This window comes from Geotrypetes seraphini, chromosome 1 (assembly GCF_902459505.1).
Source record: "Geotrypetes seraphini chromosome 1, aGeoSer1.1, whole genome shotgun sequence".
Classification (NCBI taxonomy): Eukaryota; Metazoa; Chordata; class Amphibia; order Gymnophiona; family Dermophiidae; genus Geotrypetes; species Geotrypetes seraphini.
In genome coordinates this window covers 256480992-256506394 of record NC_047084.1, presented here as the reverse complement: position 1 = coordinate 256506394, position 25403 = coordinate 256480992, and the positions used below count along the sequence as shown (strand labels likewise).

The 25403-nt window shown below is 45.3% G+C and overlaps 1 protein-coding gene across 4 annotated transcripts in view; it reads right to left on the bottom strand.

The window, feature by feature from the left end:
• Positions 1-25403, bottom strand: part of TBC1D14 (TBC1 domain family member 14) — a 244731-nt gene that overhangs the window by 3972 nt on the left and 215356 nt on the right. For all 4 annotated transcript variants that reach the window (XM_033949845.1, XM_033949853.1, XM_033949873.1 and 1 more), the window contains one exon: positions 12094-12352. In XM_033949845.1, the coding sequence (XP_033805736.1) occupies positions 12094-12352 (259 nt within the window). The remainder of the gene's footprint in view (positions 1-12093; positions 12353-25403) is intronic.

Sequence of the window (25403 nt, the reverse complement as noted above, 5' to 3'; positions counted from 1 at the left end):
ACATTTGGACAATACAAAGACTATACAGTTTAAGGGGGTGAGGCGTAGACTGTGCTTGAATTTTAGTTGAAGAGGAGGGTCTTTACCACTTTCTGGAAGGTCATCAATGAGTCCTATAGTCTGATTTGTGGGGGGAGTTGGTTCCAGAGTTCACCGATTTGATCACTGAAGTAAAGGCTGCTTTGTTTACCTCATTGGAATGACTACGAGACAGCATTGTATGTTCCAAAAACAGACAATATTTGTTTATTGTTAGTATAAAAACTTACAGAATTACAGCAGCAAAGGCATAACAGAAAAATATATTGCCAGTTCAGAATATGCAATGGAGAGAAGAACTTGCACACATATGCTCACCAAGGGGCTAGCAGTTCCCCGTAGCACAAGTAAGTGAATCTCTCTGACCCTATCTGTGATGCACATGTTTTTTTATTCAGAGAAATTCTTCATTTGTTCCAAAAAGCCCATCCCCGAATTCTGGTCATGTGACTCCCTATTGGTACAAAAAATGTATACCTAACTATTCCTCCTCTCAGTCCATGCCTCTCTCACTCCCCCCCCCATGAGAGGGGCCCTTGCAGAAACAGAGAATTCTTGGTGAACTTTCTTCCTCCAATGCTGAGATCCTTATCACCTTGCAGATGCTAATTAGTAGTTTTACAATTCTGTGCATCTTTAGGATGGCGTCCTTGTATGCTGAAAGTTGGCAAAGGTGACCTTTCAACAATCCAGCTGCTTGGTTCTCATAACTCGGTTCAGAGACAGGGAGCAAATGTTTTGGTACCAAGTTCTCTCATCTCGATACACCCACATCATCCTGCAGGGATCCTTGCTCGTTATAAATGTTTTATGGCTTTCCAGGGTGCCTGGCATATGAAGTCATACAGCACTGATAACAGTTCAGCAGAACCTTGGAGAAATATCCTCCCAGCAGGGAATGGAGACAGGAACTTTGCAGCACAAAGGCCAATTGGGTTAGCATTTCAAAGGATATATGTGTTCACAGACAGCAAGGTACAGGCTGGGCCTGGCTATGGGAAAATATAGGTTTAAAATGTCTGTAGTGTCCATCATACACAAGTGAGGCCAGTATGTCCAGTTTATCCATCTGTATGTCCAGGTTATCCATGTTATCACCATGGCTTTTGAGGAATCGAATATCCCAGCTCCAGAGCCCTTCACTTCAGAGGCTACCTCTTACTCTTTCATTTCCAGCACCAAAAAGTTACCTAAGATCTTTCATATTCATGCCGCTATGTGAGTTCTCATTTCCACACAGTGGGATATCCTGGGGGTGGGTTTGATGGTGGCCAGGGTCATGGCCCGGTTGTATCCCCACTCTTTGGGAGAGCAACAAAAGCAAGTGATTTGAAGGCTATGTGATGAGAGATAGAAGAACAAAAATGAAACGGAGAAAGACAGAAGCAGGTATCAAAACCCTGATTTCACTTTTACAATGGAAAATCTTTCATTATAATGGTTACAGACATAGGCAAGTTTACTACATCAAATACTACCATTTCAGAATTTCAAATGAGGTGCACTACAATGTACACATAACCCACAAATACAGACCTGGAGGAGGCACATGCACAGCACTCACTCTGCCAGGGAAGAAAAACTGCACCAAAGGTGCTCACATTCTTAACATGGCAGGACATGGAACTTCTCAAAGCTCCAAGCTAGATTTGGCCTTCAAACACAATTATTTCTGTTATTCTAGAACAAGCAGGCAGCATATTCTCACATGTGGGTGACATCATCCATGGAGCCTGGTACGGACAGTGCAAAAATGTACTGCCACTTTAAAACATTGAAAAGTTCTCAAGACCACCCACACTGGGTATGCACCGGTACATTCCCGCCCGACGTTGGCTCATGAACCATCAGTTTTTCATGGAGCTGAGAAGCTGTGCTTTTTCCCAGCACGTCAAACTTGCTAGTAGAGAATGACACGGTAGATGTTACCTGCGGCTAGCCGTTGCCAAAACGGTGGAAGGGGAAAGGTGCTCACCACAGGTACGGTGACAAGGCCATCCATCACCTCGTGGAGCGGTAAATGGCCTTGTCCCTGCAGTTAAGGGAGAGAACACGCACGGCCCCCCTCCCTCCTTACCCCCGAATCTATCTATCTATCTATCTCCCTCCTTCCCCATTACCTTCGTGGCACATTTTAAGGTTTGAGACTTGTTGAAAGCTGCTGGAGCGTGCATGCAGTCGCATGCGTGTGTGGGCAGAAGCTTCTCCTCTGATGCAACATCCAGTTGCGACTGCATGAACTCTCCGGTGGCTTTCAACAAGCTATTCAAACTTTAAAATGCACCGCAAAGGTAAGGGGGAGGGAGGGAGATGCACGGACCGTGCGAGGGGTGCCGAAGGGCAGTGAGATGGCAAGAGGGAAGGGTGGTGGACACATGGAATGCGCTTCCGGAGACCGTGATAGGCCAGAGCACGTTACAGGCTTCAAAGAAGGTTTGGATAGGTTCCTAGAGGATAAGGGGATTGAGAGGTACAGATAGGAGTTAGGAATAGTCAGGGACCACTGCACAGGTGATAGACCTGAAGGGCCGCCGCGGGAGCAGACCGCTGGGCGGGATAGACCTCTGGTCTGACCCAGTGGAGGCAACTTCTTATGTTCTTATGGATGCTGTGGGGACGGGGCGGTGAAGGGGACAGGGACGTGAAGGGGACAGGGCAGTGACGGGGACAGATTTTTTTCCCCATGTCATTCTTTACTTGCTGGTTCTATTGCATTCCCGTTCGCATTTTTCCTTTAGTTTCTTAATTTTTCTTTTACCTTAATGTCGGTATTTTTTTGGATTTTTACTGAGTTTACATTTTTGGACCTTCAAGCTCATCTTAACTTGTTTTCAGGCCAGGAGCGTCAAGCTTTGGTTCCATATCTACTTGACCTCCCTGGATGACTGAATCCTTTGATTTTGCATCAGCAGTCTTCCCCTTGATGTCAAAACCTTCCAATGGCTTCAAGCGGAGCACTCAGTGCAACAGGACCATTTCAGCTACTGACCTAGGTTCATAACACCATCCTGACTCTTGCCCGAGCTGCTCTAGATTGCAGAAGAAGTCACTTAAGGCTCATCAACTCCAGTTTGAAAAGCTTTTGGGGCAACATTAGACGCATCGAGGATATCTGCTGATAGTTTTAGTACTCCTATCCCACTCTCTTCAATTCTTCCTGTTAGGGGCAGAGGAAGGGACAGGGAAGAACGTATCCTGAAGACGAATGAGTGGCTACAACGATGGTGCCGGGAAATGAACTTCAGATTCCTGAATCACGGAGAGGGACTACAGGGACCAGACGGACTCCACCTGACCAACAGAGGTAAGAACGTCTTCGGACACCGACTAGCCCACCTACTTCAAAGGGCTTTAAACTAGGTAAGTTGGGGGTGGGTACCCACTTTTACACCGGAGCAGTAAGTAACAATCCTGATGTGGCGAACCAAAACTCCGCTTCTAAGTCTAAGGTAAGTACCCTTACTGCAAAAGAATTGCTAGGGGACACTTTAACTCAAATGGGTTGCTCTCTACATGAGCTTAGTAAACAAAAAGAGTGGAGAGCTATGTATGTTAACGCACGCAGCCTAGGGAATAAATTTCTAGAACTGGAAACAGAAATAGTTAATGCAGACCTAGACGTAGTAGCAATTTCCAAAACATGGTTCTCAGACTCTCACGGGTGGGACATAACTATACCGGGATACAACCTGATTCGCCAAGACAGAGAGGGTAAGTTAGGAGGAGGGGTAGCACTTTACATCAAAGAAAACATCAAGACAACCAGGATCACGGATGTCAAGTATACTGGGGAGTCCATCTGGGTGAACCTGGCCAGAGGCGGAGAAAAATGCCTGTACCTTGGTGTGGTGTACAGACCTCCAAGACAATCGGAGCACAAGGACGCTGAATTAATTGAAGATATTGAGAATATCACCTTAAGGGGGGATGTTGTTCTGATGGGAGACTTCAACATGCCTGATGTAGACTTGAACACACTCTCAGCGACAACTTGTGATAGCAGGAGGATATTGACGTCCATGAAGGGAGTACGGTTCAAACAATTGGTACTAGAGCCCACTAGAGCTCAGGCCATCCTGGACTGGGAAAGCATCTCGGAGATCTCGGTGGGAGAACCGTTAGCCACCAGTGACCATAACATGGTATGGTTTAACCTTAGGAAAGGCTTTCCTAGATCGCAAACAAAAACAAGAGTACTCAACTTCCGGGGCACTGACTTCGCAAACATGGGAGACTTCGTTCATCAGACACTTCAGGTTCAAGAAGTAACGGACAATGTGGAGGTTATATGGTCAACCTTGAAATCGACCCTTCATGAGGCAACTATCCGCTACATAAAATCAGTAACTAAACAACAAAGAAAAAAGAAACCCCAATGGTTCACTGATGAGGTTTCGTACCTCGTCAAGGAGAAGAAAAGAGCATTTCTCTTGTACAAACGCGCGGGGGGGAAAAGAAGCAAACATTGAATACAGGACAAAGTCTGCAGCGGTCAAAACAGCAGTCAGGGAGGCCAAACTTTGACTGGAAGAAACTCTAGCGAAGAACATCAAGAAAGGGGACAAATCCTTCTTCAAGTACATTAGTGACAGGAAAAAGAACGCAAACGGGATAGTACGCCTTAGAACGCCAGACGGGAATTATGTGGAAACAGATTCCGAAAAAGCCAAACTACTGAACGATTACTTCTGTTCAGTCTTTACCTGCGAGGCACCAGGGCATGGGCCACGGCTGGAAGCAAAGCAAAGCATGGAAGACCCATTTCAAGATTTTGAGTTCACACCAGCTGATGTTTACAGAGAACTATCAAGACTCAAGGTGAACAAAGCCATGGGACCGGACAATTTGCACCCAAGAGTGCTCAGAGAGCTATGCGATGTTCTGGCAAAACCGTTAGCCATGCTCTTCAATCTCTCCCTAAGTACGGGGAGAGTCCCCCTGGACTGGAAAACAGCAAACGTCGTTCCTCTGCACAAAAAGGGTTGCAGAGCAGAGGCTGCGAACTATAGACCAGTGAGTCTCACATCAATAGTGTGTAAAATTATGGAAACTTTACTTAAAGGTAAATTGGACACGATATTGGATGAGGGGAATCTAAGGGATCCCTGTCAACATGGATTCACCAAAGGCAGGTCATGCCAATCCAATCTTATAAGCTTCTTTGATTGGGTGACAGGAAAGCTAGACTTAGGAAAGTCTCTGGACATAGTGTACTTGGATTTCAGTAAAGCTTTTGACAGTGTCCCACACCGTAGACTATTAAACAAGATGAAATCGATGGGGTTGGGTGAGAAACTAACTGCATGGGTCAATGATTGACTGAGTGGAAGACTTCAGAGGGTGGTGGTCAATGGCACCCTCTCTAAGACATCGGAGGTGACTAGTAGAGAATGACACGGTGGCGGTTTACCCGCGGCTACCGCTTTTAGCCGCGGGTAACCCGCCAAAAACGGGGAATGAAAATTAGCAGCCTCTGCGGGGATGGGGACAAGGCCATCACCGCCCCGTGGAGCGGTGAATGGTCTTGTCACCGCAGTGAGGCATAAAGGATCATGCAGTCCCCGAAGCCCCCACCCGCCCACCCGCACGCCGGCTCGATCGTTTAACCTCACCTTAGTTTGCCGGCTTTCTTTTTCGGCGACCGGAACGCTTTCAAAAGAGCTGCGCATGCGCAGCTGCTCAATATTCAATCTTCTGCTCTGACCCAACCGGATACAGGAAGTTGCAGCAGAGCAGAAGATTGAACTTTGAGCAGCCGCGCATGCGCGGCTCTTTGAAAGTGTGCTGGTCGCCGAAAAAGAAAGCCAGCAAACTAAGGAGAGCTGGAGAGAGGAAGCTGGTTAAACGATCAAGCCGGCGTGCGGGTGGGGGCTGTGGGGACCGCGTGTTCTGGCTCACACAAGGAAGGAGGGGGTGAAAGGGAAAAGTTTCTCTTCCTTGGAAATGTGGAAGGCAGAGTGGGGAGAAGACGCTGGAAGGGAAGAAGAAGACAGATGCCAGACTATGGGGGAGCGGAGGGAAGAAGATGGGTGCTAGACCAATTGTGGGAGGGGGTGAAGGGAGAGGCACAGTAACAGCAAATGGAAGACGCAGAGAGAAGACACACAGTGGATGGAAGGAATTGAATGAGAAGATGTGGAAAGCAGAAACCAGACAACAAAGGCAGAAAAAAAATTATATTTCTTTATTTATTTATTTTTTGCTTTAGGATAAAGTAGTATATTAGTTGTGTTGATAAAAATTTATAAACAAAGCCCTGCCAGCTTAACATCTCTTTCTCTAGTTCTGCAACAGGAACTTTGATTTATAAGAAAGGAATAAGCTAAATATTGCAGTACTAAGGCTTATATGGATGCTGCGGGTGGTGAATGGAATGGCAGTGGCGGTGACGGGGCGGTGAAAGGGATGGCGGTGACGGTGACGGGGCGGTGAAGGGAACGGCGGTGACAGGGCGGTGCAGAGGATGGTGGGCCGGGGACGGTGCAGTGACGTGGACAGATTTTTTCCCCGTGTCATTCTCTAGTGACTAGCGGCGTACCGCAGGGCTCGATCCTGGGACCATCCCTTTTCAACATATTCATAAGTGACTTGACCCGGGGGCTTCAGGGTAAAGTAGCACTGTTCGCTGACGACGCCAAACTGTGTAACATAGTAAGTGAAAGCAACCTCAAGGACAGTATGACGCAAGATCTGATCACGTTGGAAAACTGGTCCTCGACATGGCAGCTGGGCTTCAACGCTAAAAAATGTAAAATCATGCATTTCAGCAGCGGAAATCCATACAGAACATACTCCTTGAATGGAGAAACGCTAGCTAGGATTTCAGATGAACGGGACTTGGGGGTAATCATCAGTGCAGACATGAAAGCTGCCAAACAAGTAGAGAAGGCCTCATCTAAGACAAGGCAAATGATGGGATGTATCAATAGAAGCTTCGTCAGCCGCAAACCTGAAGTCATAATGCCACTCTACAGAACCATGGTGAGACCTCATCTGGAATACTGTGTGCAATTCTGGAGGCCACATTACCGGAAAGATGTGCTTCGAGCTGAGTCGGTCCAGCGGATGGCCACTAGGATGGTCGCTGGACTCAAGGGTCTCTCATACGAAGAAAGACTGGGCAAACTGCAGCTCTATACCCTAGAGGAGCGCAGGGAAAGGGGGTGACATGATTGAGACGTTTAAGTACGTCACAGGTCGTGTCGAGGTGGAAAACGATATATTCTTTCCCAAGGGACCCTCGGTCACAAGGGGCACCCGCTCAAACTCAGAGGAGGGAAATTTAGTGGTGACACCAGGAAATATTTCTTTACAGAAAGGGTGATAGATCACTGGAATAAACTTCCGGTGCAGGTGATCGAGGCCACCAGCGTGCTCGACTTTAAGAATAAATGGGACACCCACGTGGGATCCCTTCGAGGGTCGAGTTAAGGAACCAGGTCACTAGCACTCAGACTTAATGGGGTGGGTCAATAGAGTGGGCAGACTTGATGGGCTGTGGCCCTTTTCTGCCGTCATCTTTCTATGTTTCTATGTTTACTGATAGCTGCCCCCTTAAGTTCTGTGATTGTCTCTTTAGTTCCTTTAACTGCATGGCTAAATTGAGGTTATTATACTGTCTTGTTTGCAGTTATATGAAAAGCTCTTATTACAAGAGTGTTGGACATCATACCAGCAGCAGATATTTAAGCCGATTAAATACCTGGCTATTAATAACTGTGTCAAGTCCAACACGTGGCTCACTCCCCCATACAGTCACAAGATCAGAAACTGTACAGCAGGGCCTGTCATACTTAGCCTGTTGGTCCCATAGTCAAGCTTCTAAATACATACAATGGAGATGCATGAGGTAAAGTTTTATATTCTCAGATTCCAATGCTATTTTCTCTTAAGAATATTCATGGTAGATATCCTAAAAACTGGACTGGCTGTGATGGTCACGGTACTTTAACCTGGGCCTTGGGCAAAATTTGAGTCATGTAAAATATCTGGCCTGCTGCACTGATCATATCCTAACAACGAGTTTCAGGCCATCTTAGGGATGTACCAGCCATCTTTTGGAGAGATTTCCTCCTCTAACTTTTCCTGTGCAAAACTTAATACGGTGAATAAAAAAAAGGCCTATGCTCATTTTACTTTTTATATGTATCAGTTGACTGCAGTGGACATGAATGTGTTTTACCAATATATTAGACTCTGCATACTTAGTCTGTGCCCTTGAATAGCCAGGAGACATGCTCCAGCTCATCATATGGATGTAAAATGTCTCCAGCTGCTCAACAGGGGATCCGAAGATAGCCAGCTATATTGAAGCCCTAATTTTCAGGAGAAGAAAAGAACTACACTCTTCATCTGAGTGGATATTGTGCTACAGTGAAATATTCTGCACTGTCCAGGATCATATCCAATGGAGAGTGCAGTTTTGAAAAGCCATTTCCATAGGCAAACTGCTTCTCCTCTTCTTACTTTCCCATAAACGTGCTTGAGGGATCAACATGCGTACTTTAAGCAGGTAAGATGTAGGTGGTCACGGGGGCCTGTTTAGGATAAATTATTTTTTCAGATCTGTGTGTAGTATTTTCAAGGGCCAAAGTATGAGCAAAAACATAGGCATAAATCTCCGAGCACTTATCACCTGCAATGTTCCTCATAACACAGGACAATTGTCTGAAAAGTAAGCAGAGCTCTATAACCTCCAGCAATGAGAAATGAAGGTTGTAATCTTAGAGAGTTAATCCTGAGTGAATTCTGTGCAAATTTCAAAAATTCATAAAAATTAATTTGTGCAGAAATCTCCTTTATAAGACCTGGCTCCTCTGACCCAGACCTGATAATCCCTACTTCAACCCTTTTCTCTTCTTCAGGCTCAATTATCCCCATCTCTCCTTCCCAACTTAGTTTGAAGCCCTCCTTCAGCTTGATCTCCTTCCCTTCCTCTCCAGCAGGCTCAGTTGCCCATTTCTCCAGAGTTGACACCTCCTAAGCTTTCTCTCTGTGTGGCCTATTCTCTCTCTCAATTCTTTTTCCTTATCCCTAGCAAAGCCCTCTGCTTTTTACATCCCCCGTCTATCCTCTATAATTCTCTATATCCCCAGCCCTTCCCGTCTCCCCACCAGTTCTCTCTCCCTAAGTTACAGCCAAACTCCAAATATCTGTCTCCAAGGTCTGTCTCCCTCCTATTCCCCTCCCCACCAGAGCACACCCCCCAGCTCAGTCTAACCCCTCTCACATGCATATTCCACCCAGCACATTCCCTAACTTGCTTTCTAGACCCTCCTCCTTTCCTCGCTCCAATCTCATGGAAACTAGCATTAAATGGATGTGCAAGAGGAGGTGTCTTCCTCCTCCTCCTCCACTACCTAGCTTTCAACTGCTAATCAGAACCATGGTTGTATAGTATAGCTTGATGGTCCTATGCTTCCAGACAGATTTCCTAGGGCATCAGGCCACCCAGTGGTATAAACCAAAAATGAGCCTTCGGGATATTTGGAGCATTGAGATTAAGCAACAGATTTCTGCTACTCAATGGCCACGAATTTGGTCTTGGAGGATGAGATGTACAGCGTCAGCATTAATGAGACAAACTTGGTTTTTCTTGTTACATAGAAGTTTTTGGACCCCTGTTTGGTACAGCAGCATGATAACCTTCTCCAATCTGTTCGTGATCCCCTTCTTAATCATTCTTAGCATTCTGTTCGCCCTTTTCGCTGCCGCCCCGCATTGTGCAGATGGCTTCATCGACTTGTCAGAACTCCCAAGTCCCTTTCCTGGGAGGTCTCTCCAAGTACCGCCCCAGACATCCTGTATTCGTGCATGAGATTTTTGTTACTGACATGCATCACTTTACACTTATCCACGTTGAACCTCATCTGCCATGTCGATGCCCATTCCTCGAGCCTGGTTATGTCACGTTGTAGATCTATGCAATCCCCCTGCGTCTTCACTACTCTGAGGAGACCAGAAAGGCCTGGTGCAAAATCAACAGAACCTACATTAAGAAGATAAGGAAAGAAAAGAAAGAATACATCTCAAAAAAGATCCTTGAAGCTGTCTCAAAAATCCAAGTGAAGAAACTACTGAGAAGAATGAAGCTGGGCCCACCAACCCTTGCCACCTACCCAATTCAATTAATGAGACAGTTTGAAGGCCCAGGATTATCCTACCTTACGGACCTCATCAGCAACTCACTACAGTCAGGACAAGTTCCATTCAAATGGAAACTCTCAGTCATCAAGCCTATTCTGAAGATTAAAGAAAAGACCTAGAAAATCTCTCTAACTACACACCAGTAGCTAATCAGCAGTGGATATCCAAACTAGTAGACAAACTAGCGTGTCAACAAATATCAGACTTCCTGAAAAACCCTGACTAGGATGCCCCGAAGAACCCTGCAGGGCTCCTCTTGGGGTTTCCTGGTAATGGTGTGGCTGCGCTTCACTAGGACCGCACTGTTGGCATTTCCCAGCTTAGACCAGGATTTCTGACCTGGGAGTTGGACTATCTGGGATCCCAACCCATCAGAGGGACTAGGAAAGGCTAAACTCAAGGCTCTTGCCCCTCCCCCCCTCATATGCTACACTGTACTTGAAATATGGATGGTCCTTGGCCAGCCATCTGGCCACTGCAAATCTGGCATGAATCCAGAGTATCCTAGCCTGAGGAGTCCATCTAATCTGATTTTGAGCAAAACACAAATTGTTTTGAGGCAGATTAGGAAATCTAAGATGACCGCTGTGGCAGCGATATTGGCACTAAAAATGGCCCATGAGAATAACACTGAGGGTCAAAAAAATAGCGATTTTAGGGGTAAGGAACCCTGGCTCTTGTCCCTGAACCCCCAAAAACCCACTTCTTGAGACCCCCCTTCTAAATTTTGTTTTAAGGGCTCTCAGCCCTGTACTCACTGTGCCATGCTGTGCTGGGAGCTGCCTAGGTTGAAAGGGAGAACCTCTGCCTTAGGCAAGCCTGAAAACTAGACTGCTTGCTTCTTCCAACCTCCTCTCAGTCCCTCTGGTGGGAATGAGACCTCAACCCTCCACCGAAACATGTGCGTGTGCCGGGGGAGGAAATGCAGTCAGCCCTGATCCTGGAAAATCTCCAAGAAGCAGTTCAGCCTGTGCTCAAAGCCCACTGCGGAAAGAACCTGGGGTGAGCTGTGCTCCCAAGGGACCTGTCCCCGAGTTCCCATACTATTAGTGCAGGCTGGCCAAGCGAGCACCCTGCAATGCAGGTGGCCCCTTGGTTACAGACCTTAGACCTAAAAGTCTGTGTTCTTCCATAGCCAGAGATGTCCCAAGACTGTGAGCTTCTGCAGCTTCATAAAGCCTCTCAACCAGATGATAAAAATAATCCGGAAAAGAAATAAACGCAAGCAGAACAGACAAGCTCCTACCACCTCGCGTGTAGAGAGAGAATAACTGAGGAGTACAGGACAGCCTAGGGAGAAGGGAGGTGGAGTGGAAAAATGTAACTGAGGCTCTCTACACACATTCCACAGGTAAAGATGCATAAACCCACTGGTTCAAGATTGACGTTCCTATTGAACTAAAGTTGTTTTACCACATCCTCCAGTAATGAGTTTCAGAACTTAAACTATAGGGGTGGAAGATGCCAGATTGCACCAAGGACAGGGGTTGCAAGTGGAAAACAGAAGAGGAGATTTTGGAGGAGAACGGAAACTACTACTACTTATCATTTCCAAGGCACTGCAATGTGATTAATTTTATAAATCACAATTAATAATTAATGCATTAATCAGTTAATGTGATTAACTTGCAGCCCTATTTTTTTTTCACATCAGCTGAAAATCCTCAGTCAGTGGGCCTGCATGTTGACCATATTACTCTTTGGCATGATGGTTTAATTATGGATTTTTTTGCACCAGAAACTTTACTGCATCAAAAGGATTAGCACAGGAAATCAAATGTCAACCACCACATTAAAGAATAGTTCAGTTCATTACCTCAGGTCCGGAGTAAGCACTGTTTTTGCCAACACAATCTGCATATTCATTGAGAATAAGAAGAAAGATTTTAGCTGCTGACAACATAATACCTGAGCCCACTTCTTGTTCCTGCTCTGCATCTGAATGGCAGCAATAGATATAAACACATCCTCCGAAGATAAGTCCTCTGGAAGCTTCTTCAGGAACTGGCCTATGTGAATGAAGTCCATTTTTGTTAGAATGTCTTCAAAAAGCCTGAGGATTCCTAGTGCTGCGCGAAACAGGAATTCTTCACTGTCACGACAGAACACATCCCAGACGCGACACGCCAGGTCCAGTGGCAGAGGCTTGCTGTACATGGTGAAAATCCTGACAAGACAAAGAGGATCTTTAAGGAAGAGACTGATGTTGGCAGCTTGGTGCAGTGTCATGAAGAGTAACTTCTCTGTGGAATATGAACTGCATGCTGAAATGGTTTGTTAAGCTCTCTGGACAAATACAGTCAGAGCTTCCATTTCTCTCATTCTAAATTTTAAAAATGATCTCAATTGCAAAAAAGGGATGGTCATGTGGGACTGCGTTGTAGGAACAGAAGGCAAATGGCTGCTTAAAAAGCACCAAGATGCCATACGAGTCTCTAAGCCCTGTCAAATGAAATTCAAGAAAAATATATCATATCCCCCCCCAAAAAAAACCAAACAAACAACACACTTCTGGGGACTACTACAGTTGTCTTTCATTTTTTTTAATAGATAAGCTATATTTTGTTTCTTTTGTCCCATCTGAGTAAGGGTTATAGCATGGAGACTTTTGGAACTTGATACTGTACAAGGGATGGCAGACTAAAACCATGGATGGATCTGGTTTTCTACTCAAAAGCACAAACATGTTGTTTTGCCATAACACAGTCTTAGCTAAGTCACTGTGGGGTACATAGCAATAATATGCAAAACAAAAAAAATGTATATAAAGAAGCTCATTATATGTAAACATAATACTGTCAAATTATGGCCCGACACTCCCAGGCCCTGCCTTAAAGTGGACAATAACCCAAATATCCTGCTGACTAGAGGCATTCTCCAAGGGTGAAAGCCCCTCCATTGTGCATTTCCCAGAGCCAGCCCCCCTTTAGTGGGCCAACCTGCTAGTGTCACCCCCAACATGGACTCCTTCAGCCCCCTCACCCCCCCACACACATTTCCAAAGACTCCCCCTAGGCCTATCTGGCTACAAATATCCTTAATGGCCACTGTCCAGGCAGGAGTGATCAGCAGTCACTCCTGCCCTTGCTGGTGCCATAATCCAAAGTAGCACCAATGACCCCTAGCAGTTGTCTCGTGATACTAAAAACTAGGAGGCATTGGTGCCACTTTGGATGATGGTGCCGGTTAGGGCAGGAGTGACTGCCTGAACCCTAGTCACCAGGGATATTTTCAGCCAGGTACTTCCTGGAGGGCCTTCAGAAGGGTGGGGTGGGGGGCTGAAGGAGGATTCTGTGTTGCAGGCAACATTGTAGTGGGCTAGCCATCTGTTGGGGATGCTGCACAAGGAGGATAATGAATTTAGGTAGAATAATGAATTTGAGGGGAGTCCAAAGGGGCTTTTACCCTGGAGGGTCTGGGAACAACTAGCGTTTTTGCAAGGTGGTTCACAAACAGAGTTAGTCCTTTACCATAGCACTCGGCAATTCACAGTACAGAGAATTATCATGTTATGACCTATTTTTCTCTGTAAATTGTTGATCCATTTCTGGTATAGGTGGGTAACAAATGTGAGGTGCAATGTAATGCAAAAGATACTGAAGGCTGGTAAATCAAGGTACGGTAAAAGATTGCCTTTTACCATACCCTTGGTAACTTCCCCCTAAATCTCACAGATAATTCTTCAGGCTAGCTTGAAACCATACTGGCTTGTGGCCCACAAGAACCAGAATTACAGCTCTCTTACACAGCAGGGCTTCAGGGTAATGACTACGAGTACTCCCAACTTTCACAGTTTGATTCCCAGCTCTGTCTTTGGCTTCATACAGCTACTCAGGTAACCATGAAACACTGCAAACATTACATTTCCTTGGGGAGGTAAGGGATTCCCAACCTGTAACAAGCATTGCTAGCAACAAAGGCTGCTGAGGTAATACACAAGTAAGTAAATCAATGCCAAATTTCAATAGCTGTTAGTGGCACTATAAGCTGCATTGTGTTGAATTAAGGAAGTATCCAACTATAAATAGCCTAGGAGACATTTTTGGTTTGTTAGGCTTCAATGTGCTAATTTTTCCATGTCAGTGAACTTGTCACTTCCCTGGCCTCAACAGTAAAATACACTTACAGAAAGCAGGTTAAATTGGCTGAAGCATGAAATTTGTGAGAAGTTGTGCCAATGTATTACTAAACTGACTTTTTTCAGTTGCCTTATTTTGGGCCTCCAGTAAAACTGAGTAAAGACTGGGTTCCTGGCACCATAAACGTTCGTTTGCAAGTACCTAGAACTCACCAGGTCTTACCCAATGTACCTAGTCTGGCACAGCAGTGATGACTGTCCTGGGCCAGGAGCTATGCCAGAGTCTGCTCCTGAAATCCTGCAATCATGGGCCCTGAATTCTGCCATCTGAGCAACACCACCGCCAACTCCCCGTCAGTGGCTATGAACACTCTCTCTGCAACATTCCCAACCAACCACAGGGCTGAACCAGGAACCACCTACATGGCTGTGCGGCTGTGTCACACCAATAACTGGGATAGCGCTATTAGACATATGCAGCAGTGAACACTTCAGCCATAGCGATCTATTCAAAATATTTAGGGTCAGATTCTGTAAAAGGTGCCGACCAGTGCCTATATTGTAGGCAGTGCTTGGTATGGATGTCAATCAAAAAACTGGTGAGCCATTTACAGAATCACACCTAGTAGTGCCTAAGTGGACTTAAGCATCGTTAGGTGTCCAACATAGTTGCCGCTAAACCAGGCAAGTGAAAGCTGGGCCTAATGGAGTGATGCCTATGTCTAGAATGCCTAGCGATGCCTATGTCAACCACGCCTATTTTCCGCCCACAACCCTGCCTACTTTTAAACACAGGCGTCCTCAGGCGTGGGAGGGCGTCTCCACATAGGTGTCCCTAAGAGTTCAGCGCCGAACTCTTAAATCAATTAATGAGGTTTTTTTTGATTGGCTAAAAACTGACGTGGTCAATTACCATGCCAATTAAAAATAAGAACTGGGCACAGATCCTGAACTTGGGCATCGCTAAGCGGCTGCAATTCGGGCACCTAATGTAGCTGCCATTTTTAGAATCCCCCAGTTATTACTCATATTCCCATTTTGTGTTGTAGGCAAGGAACATCAAGAACTAGTGTCAAAAGATCCAAACCACAACAATAAGGAAAAAGATACAGTGGCACAGTAAGGAGGAGGCAGTCTACCCCGGTCGGTGGGGGCGCCGGCATCCCTCCTCCACCTCTCCCCACTCCTCTCCTCGCTTGCAAATCCCCTTCCATTCCCCCATACCTCTAGTTGTTCACCGAAGCGCGCAACAACTCCAATGTGTTCCTCATGACTGCATCATCTGCACATAGGAAGTGACGTGAGAGGGAGAGCCGCTGGGCTTGTGAGGAACACGTTGAAGTTGTTACTCGCGGCGGTGAACAACTAGAGGTAAAGGGAAGGGAGGGGGGATCGGGGAAGGGGTGCCTCTGCCCTGGGCGCCTCTCACACTTGCTACGCCACTGAATAAATATTTGTGCATTTCTAGAATTCATGTATCTTAAAAAAAAAAAAAAATCACTTAAAAGTAAAAACGCAACCCTCAATGAGCTGGCAGAAAGTTTTTCAAGATTGCCACTAGGAAATGTCATCAGTGGGGAAAGGTGGGCGCAAAGTATTCACTCACCCTCCAACCAAAAACGTCAAAAGAAAAAAAAACTATACGACAACCTCCTAGCCACTCAAGCTGTAGCACTCGACCTCCAACTCTACAACCTATTGACCTCGACCACAGACTACAAAACCTTCAAATATGAAACCTTCTATTCCAAAAACCGAACTAACTCAATCAGAAATGTCCCAAGCATCACCTGCAACTACTCCAAATGTTCTTCTAATATCATAACAATTCAAATGTAATCCTTAGCAACTCAAAGAAATGTACAAACTACTCCCTAAATACTTCTAATGTCCTTACAATCCATTTGTAATCTGCCTTGAACCGCAAGGTAATGGCGGAATAGAAATCCCTAATGTAATGTAATGTATACAAGGTTGGAAACATGATGTGAAAATCCGGTCCCCTCTCCCATCAGGGAATTTACATTGTTTATTGAAAACTTCTATACCAAATGTCTGGAGAGTCAATTCAGAGCAGTTTACATGAGCTTCAGTAAACAGAGATTGAATGTTTCAGTGACGGTTATGCACTCATCCTATGTATATGCACACACAATACTAGTATCGTTTCCTATATTCATTCTTAAAACCTACTTACACGCATAATACCTGAATCGTGTATTATGTTCATCCTAGATTTACATACATTTGATAATTCTAGTTTCTGTACTTATTTATTATATTCTCAGCATTTTGGGTATCTCTGTGTTCACCCTATCATCTTCCTAGTGGGAAGTTGCTACTTCCCCTGTTTCTTTATAAATAAATATCTATATTACTGAGGGAAGATGTTACCCCCAAGTAGGGGGGAGGGAGTGACAGATAATTTTTTTTATTTAAAAAGCTAGGAAGTCTACTTGGAAGTAATATCTTCTTTCAGGAATATACAAATTCCCTGATGGCAGAGGCAACCTTTACAGCCTCAAAGAGGGGAACGGATTTTCTCATCATGTTCCCAACCTTGTTTACCTGCATTAAACACTTTTGAATACTTCTCACAAATGAAGAGATACAGTGCTTAGCATGAACCAGTTGTGTCAACTGGAAGTCAGGGATGCCCCAAGCATTTGAAGGATATTTCTGCCCCCCCCCTCCAACCCTTTCCCTGGCACCTCACCTCTGTGAATGCAGAGCCTGTACCTTTTACATCCTTCTCTTAAACTACGGTACTTTGTCATTAGACCCCATACAGAATATTAAACAGCTTTGTCTACTCAGTTTTACAATAGGCAGCTAGATCTGTTATACAGAATTACAGTATTTATCCTTAAGCTGCAGCAGAATTCAGGGCTGTTTCAGGAAACAGATGTACCAACTGATGGCAATTATGACAAATTAAAGCCACTTTATTCAAACAAAACCAGTTTGCACACTTAATATTAAGAGGCAGGTTACAGCATTTCAGCCATGAAGCAACAATAAAAAACCCCAATTGTGGCTATCTGAAGTGTTTCATACAACATCAACAGGAGTCAAGCTATTCATTTTATTAGCCAAGTCTGCTTCTCAGACACAAAACAGTTACTTTGCTGCTCTGCTATTCCTAATACAAAACCCTTAACAACTTTGTACATATTATCCTAAGGTGCTTCATAAACACACATGACATGCAGATAGGTATGGACAAAAAGCAGTACTGTGCTTACCGTAAATATACCAGCACAAGTTCCAGAACACTGTATCTTACAGCATCACCTGATTGTACAAAGCAGCTAGTTGGTCACAAGGTCTGATTTGTGCTTTGGGTACTAGAGCTCTTTGGTTTGGCTCCTAGATGCGCATTTCCCTCAGGATGCCAGGGTAAAGGATTGGTACAAGTCAACCTTTTTTAGTGACCATCAAGGCCGGCTTAACCTATGGACCAGGTGAGGATGACTTACGATGCCGGCGCTAAGGGCTGTGACATCACCTTGTGGTTTCCCTCCTTCTCCCTCTTCAGACATTACTGCCCTGTACCAACAGGGTGCGGTTTCATAGGCCAGCTGTCGCGAGGGAGGACTGCCAGCGTCAGACAAGGGAAGTGCATCACTTCCCTCCTCAGAAGAGGGAGGAGGGAATTGGCCAAGGAGCAGGGCATGGACTGGGGTGCCATAATCTCTTGAGCCAGCCCTGGTGACCATGCTTGAATTCTGTTGTGCAGTTCGGTTACCCCATCTCAGCTATAGAACTCTCTCATCTGTTATCTTAGGGGAGATAATCCCCCTTATATTTAAGGCTAATTTGAAAGCTCTTTATTTTGACTTGTATCTTGTAATACTTAAGTTTGTTTTGGCTTTTTGTGTATATTTGGGAACACTGAGTACTGGATTGTGATCTGGACTGTCCACTGTTGAAGACAGGATGCTGGACTTGATAGACCTTGATTTATCGTACGTCCTTATGCGTTCTTCCTAACCGCTGTTACAAAGTATCTCTGAAAATACTACCCTCCCTTATGCTGCTAGCCCATCCATCTCGCAATATGTGTGAACAGGGCAGAATACTGCCCCTGCCTTAATGCACTGGAACAATACTGCTCTGGTATCTAAACCAACCTGGACTCACATGATCAGTCAGTTTTCAGTTACTCGGAGAAAATATGGCCAGCATCATGAAATATATTCAGGGACTCTTTGCAGGAACAGGTAAGGCCTATACCTCTGGACTATGATCCAGGTGAAGTCCTAGGTTATGAGGTCAAGACTGATCTCAGTCTGAATTTGATTAAGTCGCCATCTCTGTTTGCCTTCAAGACCCAGCTGGAAACAGCTACTTGGATTTAATCAGACTTTATTGAAACAATTTTATGTAATGCTGCTGCAAAGAACTTCAAATGGTCAACTTCATAGATTCTTTTGATGTGATTTTTGTTCCCTACGGCCCTACATGCTCCTTGCTGCATTTTAAGCAAATAGGTTTTCCACTGAACTCTGCTGAATAAAGTTCACAGGACTCTGTGCTCTGTGTATAGAATTTCTGTCATCTGCAAAAGCAGTTTCAGCCTCGGTGAATCACATGATTACAATCACGCTGAGCACACAGCAAAAAGGACACCCAAAATGTCTACAGTGACACTGCACATGCTTCCTTATCATCAGACACGCCAGAACAAGATTGAGTCATCACTGATCAACAGCCAAGCTGTCAACTAACTCCTAGTTATGAGTGATGGACAGCTAGCATTGTTTCCCATCCCTAAATCTTTGCATGAATCAGGAAACTTCCCAACATGCTCACAGATTACAGATTTAAAGGAACACAACTGGCTATGTACCTCACTCATATCTCGCAGCTGGCTGGTGGGTCTGAATAAAAAGTAGCAATATCATGAAGTCTGGGCACACCAAAAGAGGGGGGGGAAGAGAACATAAAAAGGAACTCGGTGAATATCTGACCTCAAAATATGCAAAGCAGACACATTCTGCGACAAAAATAAGGAAATTAACTCATCTTATCCTTTGTACAAAAGATACTCCAAAGCACTGTTATAAAAAATTATGATCTGCAGGATTTTCTAGGTAGTGCTGCAATTACTTTGATCAGCAAGCAGAGGGCTGCAGATACATGCACAGTGCTGAGAGCAGTAAAGAAAGTTTCTAAGATGACATTGGCATGACTTTTGGTCTGGACTAGGAGTGGGGAACGAAGGTGGCAATCCAGTCGGGCTTTCAGGATTTCCCCAATGAATATATTTGAGATCTATTTGCAGCAAAGGACAGTGACTACCTGGAAGGAGATTAAAATGGATACTGAAAAGTACTTAACATCAAAGAATAAGATAAAGCCATCACCCAGCTTGCAATTCCTGTACTTTCACATAGCTCTAGAATTGTGGAATGGCCACAAACACCTTGAAAAAGTGGAAGTATGAACAAGAAAACTCAATGCTCATAAGACAGTCTATAAGAATCACCATACGCCAAAAATGTATATTCCTACAACTGAAGGAAGAATGGTCTTCACAGAAGCATATTATACATACAGAGCAAATAGACCACCAGACCTAGTCAATAATATCAACAGACCCAAATACCTAAAAAGTATGAGAGCAGGTGTCCAGAACCTAGTTCCATCATTAAGGATTCCTTTCACTAAGCTGCAGTAAGCACTGGTACATGCTTACCACAGCTCAAAAGGTCCTACTGCAGAATGCGCTGAGAGGTCCCAGGCAAACTACAAGCTAGAAAATTTTCTGGAAGGAGTCATGTCTGAGGGCAGAGGACAGGCATTTTTGTACTAGTTAGTTAGTGCATCTACATTAGCACATCCTAATGTGTGAGCCTTTATAAAATAGGTGGCGGTAAGGGCTCATGCACTAATTTTTGGTAATGGCTGCGTGTTATTGAAAACATTACCACGTGGCCATTGTTATGGAAAAGCGGTCATTTTCTGGCAGCAGTAAAAATGTCCTTAGTGTGCCAGAAAGACTTATGTACGTAAGGGCATTCTACTGCCATTTTTTACCACTGCTTTGTAAAAGGACGCCTAAGCTTAGACAGGTGCAGTGGCGTAGCAAAGGGGGAGACACCCAGGGTAGTACTGCCCTCCCACCGTCTTCTTCAACCCCCGCCAGGAATGTGTGCCCCTTCCTCATCTGGAATACTGTGTGCAATTCTGGAGGCCACATTACCGTAAGGATGTGCTCAGAATTGAATCGGTTCAGCAGATGGCCACCAGGATGGTCTCGGGGCTAAAGGGTCTCCCGTACGAAGAAAGACTGAGCAAATTGCAGCTCTACACTCTCGAAGAGCGTAGGGAGAGGGGAGACATGATTGAGACATTTAAGTACATCACGGGACGTATCGAGGTGGAAGATGATATCTTTCTTCTCAAGGGACCCTCGACCACAAGAAGACATCCACTCAAACTCAAGGGAGGGAAGTTTCGTGGAGACGCCAGGAAGTACTTCTTCACGGAGAGTGATTGAGCATTGGAACAAGCTTCCAGTGCAGGTGGTCGAGGCACGCAGCATCCTAGACTTCAAGAACAAATGGGATACCTATGTGGGATCCCTACGAGGTCATGCTAAGGGATAGGGTCACTAGGACTTGAATGAGCGGGTCAGTAGAGTGACAGTATAATTACAATTATATTTTAGGGGGTCAGTAGACTTAAGAGGGTGGGTAAATAGTGTGGGCAGACTTGATGGGCTATAGCCCTTATCTGCCGTCATCTTTCTATGTTTCTATGTTTCCCTTCCCCCCCCCCCCCCCACCTCTAACTTCAACTGCATGTGCAGCATCTCCAAACTACTGCTTGCACCAGCCTTGGCTCTCTCTCTGATGTCACTTCCTGGTCCTGCGCTAGCAAAGAGTTAGAGGCAAAGGGGGGAGGGAAGATATATCTGCAGGAGGGAAGGGTCAGGGAAGGACCGAGGAGTAGAGAGGAGCAGAGGTGTCAGCACCCCCACCAAGAGAGCGCTTGGGGCGGCCTGCTCCCCCCAGCGCGGTCCGCTCCTCCCAGTTCTAAAAAGAAACCGATTTCTTATTAGAACTGTAATTCATCAAGTCACTAGGACTCGAGCATGAGTTGATGGCACCTAAGAGAGATCAGCAAAAAAAAAAAAAACAAAACAAGCAGCAAAAGCACAAACATGAATGGCTAAGGAAAGGCAAACTGAAACCAGGCACTCCCCATCCCAATGGATAAAAAGCTGGATGTAAGAAAACCAGACAGTGGTAAGAGAGAAAAATACCAGAAAGACAATCTTAGATGTGTCCATTTCAAGCAATTACTTCGAATCATGTGGAGAGAAAAGATCCTCAAGTGCCAAGAAATGCAGTCTGAGAGCAAGGAAATGTGGTAGATATAGAAATATTTCCCATCGTTTTGATGCTACAGGCTTGGTCATAAAAAATTCAGAATACACCTGGATAGATAGCCTATACAAGTTATATCTTACGAACTCCAGGGGGAATCTTTTTGGCACGATGCAAGTTCTATGGCGAGTGTTAGCAACAAATTTGAAATAATGAGATCGTACTCCACATATTCTGGCTTAGGAGTGAGGATCACTCCTGTCATGGTATGTGCAAATCTGCATTGAAATATTTACATCCAGTTTATGCCCAATGAATTTTGTCTTAATTTTGTTTTTTCTTAGGCACTGTGCTTTTCCCCTGACGAAGCCATCGCAGGTGAAACGGCGGCCCCGTTGGGTTTGAATGCAGTGCCGTCTCATATTTAAGATAAGTGCTTTTTCTTAAAAGTCATGCACTATTCTTTGCATCATTGGATGTTTTCTTAAATTTTTTCTGAAAATATTTAAAATATTCAAAAAGAATCAAAATATTTAAAAAGAATTAAAAAATACTAAACAATAGCTCTTTTTTACTACATGCATTAGGCCAATGATTGAGATCTTGACCGAACCTCTTTATTCAGCATTGTTTGCTTGAATAATCGGTCTCTGAGGCTTGGCATGCATTTGTTGAATAATCAATTATAAGTATTTACCTTAGAAGTGAATTTGTTGTTCAAAAATGTGCAAATCTAATCCATTTAGAGATATTGCCCCCAGGAGATCTTAACTGAGTCCTCACTTACCTAGGTGAGTTTTTCACAATTTAAACTGTACCAATAGGATGCAGACTGCTCCATCCCATGGCACTGCTACTGCAAAAATTCACATACCAGGAGTATCACATAAAAGTAAGCTGTGTGATCAAAATGTAAACATTTTTATTGCTTAAAAAAGGACTGCCTAGGAGCATCCCAGAAGCAGTAGAGAGCAGAGAGGGACATTAAGACCAGAGATAATCATGCAGGGTACAACCCAGCCTGAAACGGGTGTCGATTAATAAAAATCCTCCTCCCCTCCCCCAGAATACAGATGTTAATAGGAAGAGTTCCTCTCGAGGACCAGAGGCTGACCTTAGGGGAACAAGAGGTGAACATGCATCCCGTTTGAACGGGACCATCCCTTTTTCAGATCTCCTGTCCCGTTGTCCCCCACGCACAGCTTCGGGATGCCAAAATATCCTGTTTTCAGCGATGGCATCCCGAAGCTGTGTGTGGGGGACAACAGGACAGGTGATCGTGGGAGAATAGGCTCTCTCCCTGATTCCCCGCCCTCCGCCGCAACAAAAGCTGGAAAGGAATGTCCAGGTGCCGGCCCAGAAGTTCCAGGCCAGCCAATTGCTGCCTGGCTGGCCCGGACTTCCTCTCAAAATTGACGTCAGGGAGAAGGCTTCTGGGCCGGTGGCTGGACATGCCTTTCATGTGGTTGTTGTGGCGGGAAGGAAATAGCAGCGGGCGGCAGCAGTGGACCGGGGTGAGCAGAAGAATCGGCGGTAGGCTTCGGAGGGAGGGAGGGAGGCAGACAGACAGACAGGCAGGCTGTTGGTTGCTGAGCTTTCTCATATTCAGTGCAGCAGGGAGGGAGGCTGGCTTAGGGGGAGGGGGTGGGACAAAGGCTGAAAGGCAGTGAGGGGGAGGCAGGCTGGCTTTGGCAAGGGAGGGGCACTAAGGACATGGGAAGGAGGCACTGGGGACACTAAGGACATGATTAGGGGCACTAAGGACATGGGAAGGAGGCATTGGGGACACGGGAAGGGGCACTAAGGACATAGGAAGGAAGGAGGGAGGGAAGGAATAGAAAGTGACAATTGTTGGGTCTGAGCGCAGAAAGAAAGAAAGAAATGAAAGAAAGGATGCACAATCAGAAGGAAACGAAACCAGAGACTCATGAAATCACCAGACAGCAAAGGTAGGAAAAATGATTTTATTTTCAATTTAGTGATCAAAATGTGTCAGTTTTGAGAATTTATATCTGATGTCTATATTTTTCTATAGTTACTGAAGTGACATTGCATATTTTAAAGTCATCTGCCTTAACATCTTTGAAAATCCCCCAATATAAATTATAATTAACATTTTCTCTGCATATAGTGTGCTTTGTGTTTTTTTTTTTAATTTTATGGTTACCATTATGAATAAGATATTATGTGTACATGAAAAATGAATGGAATAAATTTGGGGTGTGATTGGGAGGCGGGGCTAGGGCAGGATTGGGGGTGGGACTGACAATTAATAGATGTCCGTTTTGATGAAAAAAAAATAAATGGTCACGTTAGGGATGTCAGACCATTTTGGGAAGGAAAAGAAAAACAAACCCAAAAGATAAGTGACAAGGCAATGCAGCTCGGGCAGGCAAGCAAGAGAAAGGAAGCAGCAGGAGAGAAAGAGTTAGAGGGAAGCAAAGCAAGAACAGAAAAGCACACGAGGGGAAGAAGAGGCAGGAGATACAGGGGGGAAATCGGCCAGAGTTAGCTCCGCCCATCCCGATGTCGACTACTGAAGCTCCTCCTTAAAAGGGGCAGAGCCAATGAGCAAAGTTAACTTACAGCTTGGGCAGGCAAGCAAGAAAAAGGAAGCAGCAGGAGAGAGAGAAAGAGTTAGAGGGAAGCAAAGCAAGAACAGAAAAGCACACGAGGGGAAGAAGAGGCAGGAGACTACAGGGGGGAATCAGTGCAAGTTAGCTCCACCCACCCCCGACATCAACCACCGAAGCTCACTAAGGGACACTAAAGGAGAGCAGAAGGACACCACAGCAGGTGCAGAGGACACAGCCAGGCAGACACAGAGAACAGCCACAGCAGATCAGCAAGTAGGCAGCAATGAAAGCAGCAGACAGAAGCAAGATGTTGAGCTATCCAGTTTTCTGCACCGTCTGCCATATGTATGACTACCTCCCCTCTGGGAGGTGGTCTTACGTATGCGCTCGATGCTGGTACCCAGGGCAGATGAGAAGAGACAGATGGAGCTGCAAGCAATCAACGTGTGGATGCGGCGCTGGTGTGAGGAAGAAGGATTCCAATTTGTGCGCAACTGGACGGCGTTCTGGGGGAAGAGCAAGCTATACAGGAAGGACGGACTCCACCTCAGCAGAGATGGAACGAGGCTACTTGCAAGCAACATCAAGAGAGAAGTTGAGAAATTTTTAAACTAGGAAGAAGGGGAAAGCAGACAGTCGACCGAGAGAGAGTTGATGGTTCGGGAACCGGTATACCCGGAGGATACCGTGCAGGAAGATAAGAGGGGAAGACTCATCAGAAGATACCGTGCAGGAAGATATAGGGGAAGGCCCACCGGATCACAAGCAAGACAGATTGAAAGGGACACAAGAGGGAAGGAAATGCAAGAAAGGAACGGGTCGTAAACTCAAGTGTATGTGCACCAACGCAAGGAGCCTAAGGAATAAGATGGGTGAATTAGAAGCTATGGCACAAAAAGATAACGTTGACATCAGCGGCATCACAGAAACATGGTGGACTGAGGAAAACGTCTGGGACACTGTGCTACCAGGATACAAACTATACCACAGGGACAGAGTGGCTCAAAAAGGTGGGGGCATTGCCATATATGTCAAAGAGGGAATTGAATCTACTGGCGGGAACACACCACAACTGACGGATAAGTTAGAGTCTCTATGGATCAAAATTTCAGGAACAAATGGACTGGAAACGAAGATTGGCATCTACTACCGACCCCCAGGGCAGTCCGAAGAAATTGATGGGGAAATGACAGACGAGATTAAGCGCAACTGCAAGGGAGGCAACAT